The sequence below is a fragment of the Rhinolophus ferrumequinum genome, chromosome 21 (genome assembly GCF_004115265.2).
Source record: "Rhinolophus ferrumequinum isolate MPI-CBG mRhiFer1 chromosome 21, mRhiFer1_v1.p, whole genome shotgun sequence".
Taxonomy (NCBI): domain Eukaryota; kingdom Metazoa; phylum Chordata; class Mammalia; order Chiroptera; family Rhinolophidae; genus Rhinolophus; species Rhinolophus ferrumequinum.
In genome coordinates, this window is record NC_046304.1 from 32,539,870 (window position 1) to 32,555,125 (window position 15,256).

Genomic DNA, 15,256 nt, shown 5'->3' on the forward strand with positions numbered 1-15,256 from the left:
GACCACAAACATTAAGTCTTTCTTTTTAAAATTGGGGCTAAGAGAGTTCTAAATACTAAAAAGAGTTGGAGGTAGTACATGTGTAGAAAGCCTCCCAAGGGACTTCTTAAAAGACAGTGTTCACTTGGGTGTATCATATTTCCATTGTGTGTATTGAGAAACCAATTTTGGTGCTTTCGTAGTTAAATCTGATATAAGCGAAAATCAATTTCCCATCTCAGTGCAGATGTTTAATGCTGCCATACCTGGAGATGACAGTTTATTCGATAAAATTAAGAGATGGCCTTTGGATGATTTTGTCAGGCTTTGGACAGCAGGTTTCAGCTTTATTATTGGTCATGTTAAATTAAACTAGCCAGAAAAGAAATTGTGCATAAAGTGTAAAAAATATTAACTGAAGCAAAAGAATGAAGAATAGGTGCCAAACTCCAAAGATTCTTTCATTGATAGTATCCACTCTAGTTGTAACTCACTGCATGTTTACTGATGGTTTCCTTTATTTATTTTTTTTCAAGTATTTTTTTTCTCTTCATTATTTCCTATTTTCTTCTCACTAAACTTAAAGTTTTGGGGTTTGTTTCAGGAAAGTTTGGAGTAGTGTTATTAGTTTGGAGGGGTATTTCTGTGGCTTGAATGAGGGAACATTTTTTGGAGGAATGAATGAATGAGTAGCAGTCCCTGAAGGTGGTACAGAATCTTTGTGTTTTTCTTTTGAACAGGAAATAATGTCTAACTTGAGATAATTGGGGATTTTTTTTAACCATTGTTTATGTTAAAGAAAGAAGTAAAATATAGGGTTGCATATGTAAAACTATTCTATAATTTTTGAAATAGTTAATGTCTAAAAATTGTCCCTAAAAACTTAAAATTCTCAATCCCTCCAGAGCTCTTACCAGTGATTTTTTTTTTTAAAGCATCTATATATTCTCTGGATGCTCTAAAATATTATAGTATAGACATTTGCAATTTTGGAGATGAAAGGCAAATTAAGAAATCATCTGTTATGTGTATCTCACCACAATTTTTTAAAAGAAATCAACTGAGCTAATCTCTCTTTTATAGAGAAGTGACACACCTAGTTTATGGCAAACCTTGAATGACATGATGATATTCTGATTCAGTCTGTGTCCATCATTCTTGTTGTTATTAATTAGCTAGCATGTTCGCTAATAGATTTGTGCCTCATAGAAGTGGAGGGCTCCATTTTGACCCAAGCATTTAGTTTTTTATTATAAAATGATCATTTCTCAGGGCTTGATTTTCATTTTTCCAATCTCATTTACCAAAACTTGAACTAAGGTTTATAGGGAGTGTGTATGAGTGCTATGTCATGTCTTATTTCTTCTTCTTTTAAGACTGAACATTCTTCACGATCCGAAAGGAAAAGAAGAGACTCATTCGGGATGTTTGACGGTTATGATAGCTGCAGTGAGGACACAAGTAGTAGCTCCAGCTCTGAGGAGAGTGAAGAAGAAGTTGCTCCTTTACCTTCTAATCTCCCGATTATCAAAAACAATGGACAAGTCTACACATACCCAGATGGTAAATCTGGCATGGGTGAGTATAAGTAATTCAGCCTTCAAGTGAACAGCGCGGACCTGTTACTCAACTTTATATTTGAGGCTATGTTTTGATTCCATTTCTTCTGTCCTTCCTCAGAACTTTTAAGGAGCGGTTTGAAGAAACACAGTCTGGAAACTTGTAGTTCTGTTAATAGATAAGATCACTGGGTTTGTGTTTGATCTCATTATTTTGCCTTTATTTCCACCTTCTGATCGACAGCTTGTTAGAACAAAATGAAAACAGAAAGCTGTTGAGAAACTTAAATTTCGTAATTAGATAATGCATCCCCATGTAATTGAAATGTGTAGGATAATAGACTTAAACAGTGTTGAAAGGGACTTTCCTTCTATAGCAATTCCTTGTAAAAAGTTTCCTGTTTTCCAGTTTCCTGTTATCACTTCCAGTGATAGGTTATGTCTAATTACAAGAATATTCTTTATATTGACCCACAGTTATCCTAGCTCTAACTTTTGTCTTTTGGTTTTAATTTTGCTTTTTAAAGGTACACAAAATAAATCTGATTTTTGTTATGACGTCTCTTCTTTCACACTAGGACACATAGTTTCAGTGTGTCTCTAGCAACACCAAGTGACCCTAGTTGCTTCCACTATTTCTTATAGTATCACAGGTATTAATTTGTCAATATTCTGCTCACTCTCTTTTGGGGATACTTCAGATCACGTGGTAGTAGGGCAACAACTTGTTCTGATTTAGGATTAACGGTCCTGGATTTAGGATTAACAGTCCCACATCCTGGAAAATACCTTAGGCAGATAATTGATTACCCTGTGTGACTAGGGCAGAAGGTAGCTCAGCCTTTTATCACCCTTTTTCAGCACAGTGTGTTTCCATTCATGACACCAAAATTGCTTTAACTTTTTTGAAACTAATACTGAATTTGCAAATAATTAAAACCCTTTGATCTTTACCAAATGCACTAAACTAGTCTTACGCTTTTACAGTTGATTTTTTTTTTAATTGAAGTGTAAAACTTTAAAGCTCTCCATGTAACCTTTTTCTTACTAAATTTTGGCCTTCTTAGAAATTTTTTATTCCTATTTCTGTCATCTAATGTTGAATGCTGTGTCATCTAATCTTCTAGTTTTATGTCATTTGCAGATTTGATGGTAATGCCTTGTAGGTCCTATTTTAATCTTTTGATTAAAAAGTTGAGCAGCACAGGGCCTGGTACAGAGTCCTGCAGACCATACCAAAAAGCTTTCACTTCCTTTATTAGGATCCACTAGGTGTGGTCATCCAACCAGTTAAAACCAGTTAAATGTCTTCCACTTAAGCTTAAATTTCTCAGTTCTTTCTAACAAAGCTGCGTGAGAGATTTTATCAAAGGTGTTAACTCCTATTAATGTATTTCCTGCCATGGTTTAGTCTCACCATACCAGTCTGGTGATCTTATCACAATAGGATAGGAGGTTTATTGAAGCTCTGTATGTGCCAGACTGTTTTAAATACTAGAGATACAAGGATGAACATGATACAATAAAGTCCCTGCCAGGTGGAGCTTACTTCTAGTCTTGGGAATTCTAGTTTGACATGTATAATCCTTGGCAAAGATACATTGTCCCCTTGGGAATCACAATTTTTCTACTATGATCACAAATCTTTTTAATTATCTGTCCTAGAATTTTTACAACAGAAAACCATTGGTTTTTTTCCTCCCCTCAGACACTCTGTTCATCTCTCAGCTTCTGGCACCTTACCTTTTTTCCATGATTTCTCGTAGACTTAACAAATACTGGTTAAATTACAAGTCCGTCCAGTTTTACCTGTTTGGGTTGGCGATTTGAAGCCACTCATGCAGTTGTTTGCTTTTTTTTCCCCTACTTTTTTTCTGTTTATCTTGTTTTTCCCCAACTTTATTGAGGAATAATTGACTAATATAATTGTATATGTTTAAAGTGTACAGTGTGATGATTTGAGATAAATATATTGTGGAATGATTACAAAGATCAAGATAATCATATCCATCACCTCACATAGGTAACTTTGTGAGGGTGTGTGATGTGAACACTTGAATTCTACTCTCAGCAACTTTCAAGTATATAATACTGTATTATTAACTATAGTCACCCTGTTGTATATTAGATCCTCACAACTCATTCTTTTTGTAACTGAAATTTGACCTACATCTGTACCCTTTAACCTACATCTCCTCATTTCCTACAGCCCCTGTCAACCACCATTCTATGAAATAGGCTTTTTTTGTTGTTTTTTAATTCCACATACATGGTGGCCGGTTGGCTCAGTTGGTTAGAGCGCAGTGCTCATAACACCAAGGTCACCAGTTCGATCCCCACATGGGCCAGGGAGCTGCATCCTGCAATTTGACTTGGAGCTGATGGGTCCTGGAAAAAAACACTGTTCCCCAATATTCCCCAATAAAAAATAAAAAAAAAGATTCCACATATAAATAATACCATACAATATTTGTCTTTCTCTGTCTGGCTTATTTCACTTAGCATTAGGCGCTCTAGGTCCATCCATGTTGTCAGAATGACAGGATTTTCTTCTTTTTTAATGAATGAATAATATTTTATTATAATGAATAATATTCCATTACATATAAGTATGTACCATACGTATCTGTATACATATATGATACATTTTCTTTATCCATTCATCCATCAGAGGATATTGAGAGTATTTCTAAATCTTGGCTGTTGTGAATAATGCTGCATTGAACATTGGAGGGCAGATATTTCTTTTGAGATATTAATTTACAGTCAGCTGATGTTTGATAAGGGCACCAGGGAAACATAATGGGGAAAGGATAGTTTCTTCAATAAATGTGGTGTTGGGAAAATTGGATATGCAGATACAGAGGAATGAACCTAGACCCCTCTCTTACACCACTCACAAAAATTAACTAGAAATGGATTAAAGACTTAAATGTGAGACCCGAAATCATAAAACTCCTAGGAGAAAATATAGGGGAAAAGCTTTTTGGTATTGTATTGGTATTGGCAGTGATTTCTTCAATAAGACACCAATAGCTAACATAAACAGTGGGACTGCATCACACTAAAGAGGTTCTGTACAGTAAAGGAAACAATAAATTGAAAAGGCAACCTGCAGTATGGGAGAAAATGAAATAAACATATAGCTGATAAAGAGTTAACATCCAAAATATATAAAGAACTCATACAACTCAATAACAAAAAAGCAGTTAATCCAGTTTAAAAATGGGTAATGGGCCTCAATAGATATTTTTCCAAAGACGACATACAGGTGGCAAATAGGTACATGAAGAGCTGCTCAACATCACAAATCATCAGGGAGCTGCGGATCAAAACCACCGAGATAACACCTCACACACCTGTTAGAATGGCTATTATCAAAAAGACTATAAGAGATAACAGGTATTGGCAAGGATCTGGAGAAAGGGAACCCTAGTGCACTGTTGGTGGGAATGTAAATTGATGCAGCCATTACGAAAATCTATGGAGATTCCTCAAAAAATGAAAAATACAACTACCATATAATTAAGCAGTCCACTCCTGGGTATATACCTGTGTTCCTGTTTTGAACTTTAATTCTTGTGACCCTTGTTGTTCTATTCTGCCTTTCAGATTATTGTCCTGATTTACAAAAGAGGCACAGTAATAGTTGGAGTTTTGTTGTCCTCTGTTACCTGTTAATAATAGAGCTAGACCTATGTCTAGCTCTATTCTGTCCCTTCTTTCTTGTCCCCTGAACTTATTTTGTGAGAATCTTTGTATTGCTCTTAGTATTTTTCCAAGAGTTAGATCTTTTTAGGTTTCAATCTTTGCAATATTTTAAAGGCTTATGCTGCACTTCCTATTAATCTCAGTTGCATTGCATTTTTCATCTTTTGTTTATAATCCTTTCAAACACTGCAGCTCATAATACATATGAAAATGCCTGGCATGAGGTGAGCCTTAAGGAAAATGTTATTTGTTTGTGTCTTTTGATCCTTTTTAAAGCCTTTCAGATCTTGAGCTATTTATTGTCAGATTTTCTGGAGCGCCTAGCCATGGCATCATATTTTTTTCCCTAAATTTTGTCTGGGCTTTTCTATCATTTGTGTAACAGATAGAAGAAATTTTCTATCTGTTAGAAGGAAAAATTTTATATTAAAAGTTTTGGATAGTTGGAGAAATTATTAAGCTATTAGATAAAAATTGGTTTTATTATCATAACACCCAATTTTTTATTTTGTTTGATTAGCTACCTGCGAAATGTGTGGGATGGTTGGTGTGCGAGACGCGTTTTACTCTAAAACCAAACGTTTCTGCAGCGTTTCATGTTCAAGAAGTTATTCGTCAAACTCCAAGAAGGCAAGCATTTTGGCCAGACTTCAGGTAACGGTACAGAAACCTTCTTATTCTTTATATCTGTTATTTCTATGGCTTTCACCATTTATATGTCATTTGATTGTGATTCACTGCACTCCACCTCTGCCCCATTGGCCAGTTATCATGTTATACTCCATGTTTTTAGGAAATAGGTGAGCTCCATAGTTTGTTCAGTCCATAAAATTGACAGCTATTATATATAGACAAGGCATGGTATCCAGAATAAACAGAATTGTGTAAGTGAATTAAAAATACTTACCTTTTTCCTGAATAATTATAAATACAGTAAATACCTTTATATGTACAGACATTGAATCCATTTCTCCCCCTTGTTTTCTTTTGAGTTACCATCAAGGTAGAATCTTTCTTTCAACCTTTGGGGGCATATGATTTACTCTTTGGTTTTAATTTCCCATCATCTTTGCTTTGTACTTTTGATAACAGCCTATTTGATAACCTTGACCAGATGTATTTGGTTAATCCAACTAACCTTTTTGAAAATGTTCATGATATAGAAGGAAAATCATCTTTCTTTAAATGTACGTCAGTACCTAACAAAATGACTGGAGATTTGACCATTTGTCTAAGTTGTTACTATTGTGGCATATAAACAATTTTTTAGAGGCATTACATATCTGATTTTTGTAATGTATTTTATTTTGGTGATCACATTTTTCTTACTCTCCTTTAACTGATTGTTGTGATCATTACATAGCACTGAAAGGATTATTTAAGTCCCCCAAATCAAGGAAATACATCACTTAGATGTATTTCTATATTTCAGAAAGACAGTACCTAAAGATCCTGAGCAGTGGTCTGTACCCAAATGGATGGCAGTTTGTCACACTGTGAATTTGGCCCATGATCATTTTGTCATTGATCTTTTGCGTTAGCACTAAAGGTATAAACCTTAGTCACTTGCTCTTTAAACGTTAAATTATCTTCTCTTACCATATAAATAGCAATGCTTGGCAACCTGCATGAGTGAATAACCACTGGTTTTATCTAGTATAAGAAGGAATCAAGTATCCACCACAGCCTGTATTTTAACATCTTATGGGATGTAATTTTTTTATTAACATATTAATTTGCATATTGCTGTTTTTTGTCTATGCCAGCTCTGCTACCCATATTAGATATCTACATTGTGGCAGAAAACTCCAGAAAACATTTCTCATGTTAGAATTCCTTGTATGTTTCCTCTGCTTTAATAATTTTCTAAACCCTCAATGTTTACTTAAGCAGAATGAGTAGTATGCAGTCAAATTAGTTGTTGGTGTGGGAGGGGGATGAAAAAAAATCCTATTTACTTAACTCTTCTTGTTTTAGGGTAAGCCTCCAACAAAGAAAGCAAAAGTTCTTCAGAAACAGCCTTTAGTTGCTAAACTAGCCGCATATGCCCAGTATCAAGCTACCTTGCAAAATCAAGCAAAGACTAAAGCAGGTAATATGGGTGAATGTCATGGAGGTGAAATATTTGATACTGATTCACGTGGTTTTCATTAATGACATTTTAATTTTGAATTCTGATTAAGCTATTTCTATGCCCTATCATCATATATGACACTGGGATTCCTGATGATGGTTTTGGTTTCAATAAATTGATCTAGAAGAGAATAGTTGTTTTCACAAGATCCAGTGCTTGTGGCAGTCTTCTTAATATTAATGTTTTTTATTTGGTTTAGTGTTTTTTTATGCACTGATTCTCTATGCTTTGGATGGTGAAAAACATTGTGGAGATAATTGGCAAAGAAATAAGACATTCAACAATCTTAAAGGGGGTTGGGGAGAAAAGTCCTAAGAGGAAAAGACCATTTCTAATCGGAGATGCTTAAGAAAAGTGCAAAGGCAAGTAGGTGAGTAGGGAGTAAGGCAATGTGAAGATGTCAGGTGGTAGATACTGGACAGACAGCTCCCTGAGGGTGCTCAGGAAGAGCTGCATGAGAATAAAGACACAGAAGCAGCTGTAGCCATGTTTGTTATTGTCAACACTTCTGCTGTCAGCTGTTCTTTACTCTCAACTGGAGAGCTCTTACTTCACTTCCTGAGGAGCATATGTTTTATGTAACTGCTGTTTGTTTGCAAATATGATATATCCCAAAATTCATGTTTATTTAGAGAAGCTCTTTAATCTTTACAGAGAAAAACTTTATTTAAAGGTAATAACTTAATTTTATATCATTTCAAATTTTAAACTAGTAACCTTATAAATAAAAGATTTAGAATTGTAATACATCTAAATTTTATTTCAGCAGCAGTCTCCATGGAAGGTTTCAGCTGGGGTAACTACATTAATAGCAATAGCTTTATAGCAGCTCCAGTTACCTGCTTTAAACATGTGAGTATAGAATTTCTCACCTTATATTGAAATGCTTAGTCATTTAAATTTGACGTACAATAACACCTAATCATCTTATCCTTAGATCTTTATTTTATATGCTGTAATGGAATTTTTTAAATTATTATTTTACTTACCAGTAACTAAAAAATAACTTCTGTAAGGTTTAGAAATAAAAACTTTGTGTAAAGAAATTGTAATCTGTAGTTATTTTAAACAGGCAATAGTATTAGTCTCATCCAATTTTCATATTAAACTGAACCATATAAAATTGCTGGTTTTACATATCAAAAACAGTTGTATATTGGCAATGTGTCATATCATTTGACCTAATACAAACCACCCAGCATATATGTTACGTAAATCTTTGTGATTTGGCCTGGTAATTCAGAAAAGGAAGGATCTTTCATCCAGTTTTGTTTTTGTCTCCAAATGTAAAATCACAAAATCAAAGAAGCAACTATTAGTAATAGAGTATTATGGGCTGAAATAATGTGATATATATCATGCACAACCCTTTGCAATATTTTTTTTAGCCAGTAGATTGTTACAGACCATCTGAAATAATTCAGAATTTATGTTAAAAATGTATCTGATGATAAGTTCTTTTGATTGTATTCCTTTTTATTCAATTACCTGTGATAAATTCTCTGCAGTACTTTTTTAACCTGCCTACAAGTTCAGTTTATATTCAAAGGTTTTGTCTGCTATTGATCATGTATAAAAAGAAAAGAGAATTTAAAAAAATTAATGAATGAAATTTTGTTTACACTTAACATTTTATTAAGTTAGGGCTATACTTTTAAATAATAGCACGTGAACAAAACTGAATTTGAGTTCTTGCTTGGAAATCCAAATGAATTTTCATTTATTTGTGGCCGATAAAAGATCTTGATCAAGGCAAAGCATATTAAGTCAGTGGTAGAAATATAAACTAAAGCTGACTTCATTAATTTCCTAGTATTCTTTCTCGAAAGTACATTGTTGTTAGCTGTTACTGGTGGCATGCTGACTATCTGAACCAACCTATGTGGAATCTGAAATACTTTATCTCATGTAAAGCAGGTGATTTATTTTACTGTACTGTGGAGCATAGTGTTACATTCGTGAGATACATTAAATGCATGGCAACAGCAGCTTTAATGAGAACTACGCCAATCTTTAACTCTCCTCTCTTGGGATAGTTCCTTCTTGGTACTAACTAAGAACCTTAGAATTAGATTAAGTTCTCAGTAATAATAGCTCTTTCATCCCAGTTTTCTGGAACATTTGTCTGTTGTCTCCTTCTGAATATCCTTTATCTCTTTCCTGTCTTTATTTTAATATTGTTTTATATTTTAATGTCATAAGCCATGTCAAGCTATTTAAGTAGTCAAGATATTTTTAAAAACAGCATTTCAGAGTCCCAGTAGCATAGTATTTTATTTCATATCCATATTTTTGAACAGTAGAACTATGTTAAATTTCTTTTCAAGAAAATAGGTATTATAATAATGAAATTAGTTTTTTTCAACTTTGCTTTTTTAAGGTTAAAGTGCTCTATCATATAGACTAGAGCAGCTAGCCTCAGTCATATTATTAATAATGAATCCTGTGGAGCCTCCTCTTTCTCTCTCAGAAGTGAGGCATCTGACACCCCAATGCCTTCCTACTCTACTCCTCCTTCTTTACTGCCTTCTCCTTAATCAGATATGAAAAAATTTCTTAGTATGTTTTAGTACAAATGAGTTTGCTTTGTTTCCTTAACCAGCATCTTCATTTGAAGCCATGTGGTTTAGGAGGTCAGACCTCATGCTGCACTTGATTTTGTTCTTTACAGTTGACGCTTCATCATTCTCCCCCTAAGATAGTACCTGGGTCTCCAAGGAGAGTTACTGGCTTTGGCATTAGAAAATCTCTTGTCAGGAGCATGAGAATCCTGCCTGTAGCCTCAGTCTTCTAGTTCTAGTCTCCTAAGACTTGACGCGTGCCCTAAAACTGCTTCGTCGGTAGGACCCCCTGCCATCTTCTTGTCTTCAGCTTGAGCACAGGTTGGGAGCCTTTCCCTGCTCCTAAGGGATTCTTACTTCAAACATAATTTTAAAAAACGTTCGGTGTGTAGCATGGAAGCAGAGCTGTTCTGCTTGAACCAGCAGTTGGTGAGGATGGTATTAGAATATTGACTGCCATGCTTCTTGAACACAACCTCTTCTCATGCAGTAAGGATCCCAGGTAAACATTTCATATTTTCCGGCACTTAAATATGATTGTGATTAGTTCTAAAATCATACAATTTCAAGAATAGAATTTCTCTTCCAACTTCTGGGAATGAAGTTTCTACAAAGGAACATCATAGGATGATATTTTCTTTGATAATTGCTGTAATTATGCATAGTGGTTTATATTCAACCACAGCAACGTTTGACATTTTTTATAATTTAGCGGTGGAAATCGAGCCCAGTTGTCATTTAATGTATCTAGTTAGAAATCCGTATATTACGATTGCCATCTATCTGATATATCTTTTATTTTATCTAGGTAGTCGTTTTCAGACATGTTTTCAGTCGTTTTCAGACAGAATTTCAGGAAATTCTTTCAAGCATCAGAATTTCCCTTTTCCCTAATAAACATAGCTAGGATAAGAGGAAGCTACTCTGATTGGTCTGGCAGCGTTGGGGTGGTATGGCCAGAGCTTTGGCACCTGGCCCTTGGTGCCCCCTTCTTGGCAGTCTCAGGTTGGAAACCACTGAGTTAGACAATGTCACTTTTGATTAGTTCTAAATCGTATGGTTACAAAGCTATAAGTCATCTTAAAAATCATGTAGATCATCTAATCCATCTCATAAATGAAGAAATGTACTACTTTTTCTAGTAGCTGGATTGTAATTTTCAACTCTGTGCTTTAACCTACTTTTCATAATGCAGAGACTTTGTTCTTTGTTCTATAGAAAAACACTCCTATGTATCTATCTCCTTTACTCACACACTACTACCACACAATACTTCTGACACTAGTTGTGTGGGTTTTCCGCACATCAAGCAACTCTCAGACACCAGCTGGGTGTCCTATAATTTAGTTCAATTCTGACATTATCTACCTGGAGTTATCATAGTATTGGATTTCACAAGATAAGGGCTTAGCCCACAAGACTGCCCCTACTCCAGACACCAAAAGTCCCAGGTTGTCACCTGTATCTGACAGACCAGCTATAAATTAGAGTTCCCATGACCCCTTCTGTGGGTTCAATAATTTGCTGGAATGGCTCACAGTCCTCAGGGAACTACTTTAAGTTTACTGGTTTAGTATTAAGGATATAATAAAGGACACAGACGAAGAGATACACAGGGCATGGTATGTGACAAGGGGCACAGAGCTTTCATGATGACTCCAGGCGTGCCGCTTTCCTCGCACCTCCACTTGTTCACCACCCTGGAGCTCTCCAGACTCCGAATATTGGGATTATTTTGGAGGCTTCATCACACAGGCACGATCTCCCTTCCCGTTCCCTCTCACTTTTCCAGAGGATGAGGGATGGGGCTGAAAGTTCCAAGCTTATAGCTTGGTCTTTCTGGTGACCAGCTGCCATTGTGAAGTTGTCTAGAATTCCACACAGAGTCACCTCATTAGAACAAAAGACATTCTTTCTTATCACCCAAGAAATTCCAAACGATTTGGAGCTCTGTGTCAGGAACCAGGGTTAAAGACCAAACATTAGAACGAAAGATGCTCCTAGTGCTCTTATCACTTAGGGAATTACAAAAGTTTTAAGAGCTCTGTGTAAGGAACCAAGGCCCGAGACCAATCTATATCTTTTCTAAAACGGTGTCCATATTTATCCTAACTGTGGAAAAATCTCCAAAATACTACAATACCACATGCCAGTTAGGTACACTATATTCAAGAATGAAATTCACAGATTATTTTCTTCTATTAGTAATTTATATTTGGACCCAGGAGAACCTCCAGTTGATCTATTTGTATGCAGAACATTTAGCTTTATTAAAGCACTGTTAATTTTTTTTTAAGACTTTAATTTTTTAAACTGAAGCACTCCTATTGCCCATTGTTTGCCTTGAAAAATACTTCTTTCCTAGGCATTACAGCACAAGCCAGAATGTGCGTGAATCATACAAAAGCAAAAATCGTACTCCTTCAGCTAGGTATTTACAGATTTCACATTTCTTTTTTATTTTATTTTATTTTTTTTTTGGTACCTGGCGTCTTGTTGATACTGTCATTGCTAAAACCAGAAATATAATCATCCTACTTTTTTCTCCCTTGAAAATATCGTGTTTCCCCGAAAATAAGACCTAGCCGGACCATCAGCTCTAGTGCGTCTTTTGGAGCAAAAATTAATACAAGACCAGGTCTTATTTTTGCTCCAAAAGACGCACTAGAGCTGATGGTCCGGCTAGGTCTTATTTTTGGGGAAACACAGTTGTTGTAGTTTGTTTTTTAAAAAAAAAAATGCCTTTGTACATACATGCCATAACTTTAAAGCTTACTATACTTTTTCATCCTGCCTCCACAAATATTACCTGGTGTTACTAATATCATATTTTCTAATCCTCTCTTTAGTGCCTGACCTGTATGCCAGCTGTTTTGAGGTGATAAGGTTATCATATTTCTTTGCAAAAAGTATCACAAGTATGTTTTTGAATTTTAAGGACAAAAAAAGCCCTTTTGTTTGTGTATATAGTTTCTTTTTAGAGTAAAACTCATCTACCTATATCTCAGGTATGTGTTTATTAGTAAAATCTCAAAGTGAAAAAAAAGTTTCCCCTCGCCTTGACCACAGATACACACTTACACATGACTCCAGTGAAAGTTGAAAATAAATATGACATCACGTCCATTTTAACTAAAGTTAGAATCTTCACTTCTGTCGTCCTAGATTGCAGAATTTCTTTCTAATTGAAATAAAACTTAAATTAATTTCTGGCACTTGTTAGTGCTCCATCTGAGTTAACTGTTGTGAGTTGCCACGAAATAGATTCTCTGCAGGAAAGCGCCTGTTTTATATAAAGCCTGAAGAATTCAGATTATTTTCTTAATTTTGGTCTGACTTCTAAAATGGTTTTTGTTTTCCTGTTGCAGTCACCCAATTCTTAAACAATATTGGTTTAATCTGGGTTTTTTTAAAAAAGTATAGACTGTTTTATGCCTTTGAAACCAGTAACCACTGCTTCCTGTCTTTTTTTACATACACATAGCATTCCCCCATTTGTAATGTTACTTCCACGGCAAGCACCCCATTTCCCTTTTGTACTCTCCTTGTGCTCCCATCTCCCTGCTACCACCATCCTACAAAGTATCAAATCAAAAGGTGAGTGGACTTTCTGGAGAAAGGGGGAACAATTTTTTTTCCTGTTTCTACTTCCTATTCATTCCAGCAAATAGTATTTAGCAGTTCTAATCTCTTCCTAATTAATTTCCTGTTATTTTTTCTCTCTTGTTAGCCAAATAATATTTCATCTTTCTCTACTTGATGCACTTTAGTAATCAAATGCCTGTTTGTCTTAAAGTATTTTAATAGTGGCTTTTTCTACATTTGTCCTATCATTATTGGGAATGATTCTTTTTTGGTTACCTATGTGCAACTTCAGGACTAACCTCTGCCCACTTCAACTCTGTTAATAGTATTGAGGATTACGTGTGATTATCAAAAATTACAGGTTGGCAGCTCTGTGGAAGAAAATCTGTATTTCTGCTGTGCGGCATCATGTGTGCAGTGTATCAGCCCTCTGAGAGTAAATACTAGCTGTCTGGGCTATTGGACTATCTGGGAATGTTCCTGAAGTGCAGAAAATAAGACTTCCCACCGAATGATTTTCTTACAGACAGTCAGGTGGAGGTTATCATACATTTGTGCTGGGGAGCCCTCAGCTTTGGATTTGGCCATGTCCTGCAGGACCTGATGATAGCTTACCTTGCAGGGAAGGAGAGTCGCTCCCAGATAGCCCTCACGAGTGGCCCTGGAGCAGGAAGTGGTGAAGCAGATCTTCCTGGTTTGGGAGGAACCTGAGGTGGACCTCTCGTCCTGAGTCTGGAAGGTAAATTTGTTGTTACCTGTAAATTATGGTTCTGCTAGTTCATGCTATGCCAATCCAGACTTTCAGAGGTATCCCTCCTGCCAGCAAGAGAAGACAGATGACTTGGATGAAGATGGCTGTCAAGCCCTGGGTCATTTAGTCTTCCACACTTAAGAACAGTCATTTTAAACAAAAGGGCAGATATATCTACGAAGTTACCTTATTATTTCAACACTTAGAGCACATACTGTGCGATGACTGTGGTGCTCTTTTTTTGTTGTTGTTTCCGTTTCTTTTTTTTTTTTCTTAGAGTGGACCATATGGATTGGTTTAAGAGGGCCTAGCAGAACCACAAATTTACAGGCAAGAACAAATGTCACTTTCTGCTACTTTCTCCTATACCAATCCAGACTGTAGGAACCAAAACATAATTTCCCCGAACTAAAATGAACAGTAACTTTATTTTTTAAGTCAGTGTATTTGACACTTTGTTTTCTTTAATAATATGTGACTAAAAGTTATTTTCTCCATGCAATTGTTGAGGCTTTTTTTTTTTAAGTCTGTATGACATCGTCATATCTAGTTCAAAAGGGTGTCCTGTGTGCCACATTCACTTAGCAGTGTGCCAACATAACCCCCAACTGGTCGGCATAACCATGCCTCTTTCTTCTCAATGAAAAATACACCCATTCCATAAGATTTGGCAGCCAAAGAGAGATGAATACCCTACCTTCATTCAGTACATGCATTTAACTAGATCTGTCTGCTCTGATTGGTTCGTCCTCACAGAAATGAATACATACATGATCTTTGTGTTAATATATCTTAGCTTTATCTACGTTACCTGTCTTCCTTCCAGCATCTCCTTTTCTGATCATATCTGCTGGCAATAGGGATGGCCCTACAGTCTAGAGTGATATAGAGGGAGAGAGCAGAACCTGAACAGTCCAATCTTTTAATTAAAAAAAAAAAAAACAGAAAGGGGTAGTCATGATGGATGTATTATTTT

At 35.7% G+C, this 15,256-nt stretch overlaps 1 protein-coding gene across 9 annotated transcripts in view; it reads left to right on the forward strand.

Annotated features, from left to right (window-relative positions):
• The window catches only part of MBTD1 (mbt domain containing 1), a 57,451-nt gene that overhangs the window by 20,974 nt on the left and 21,221 nt on the right, over window positions 1-15,256 (forward strand). For 5 of the 9 annotated variants that reach the window (XR_004421372.1, XM_033091202.1, XM_033091199.1 and 2 more), the window contains 4 exons: window positions 1,356-1,557; window positions 5,770-5,909; window positions 7,227-7,341; window positions 8,150-8,235. Coding sequence is in view for 8 of the 9 variants with exons in the window: in XM_033091202.1 (XP_032947093.1) it covers window positions 1,404-1,557; window positions 5,770-5,909; window positions 7,227-7,341; window positions 8,150-8,235 (495 nt within the window). In the remaining variant the exon portion in view is untranslated. The remainder of the gene's footprint in view (window positions 1-1,355; window positions 1,558-5,769; window positions 5,910-7,226; window positions 7,342-8,149; window positions 8,236-15,256) is intronic. The other 4 variants (XM_033091205.1, XM_033091206.1, XM_033091203.1 and 1 more) reach the window with 3 other exon arrangements.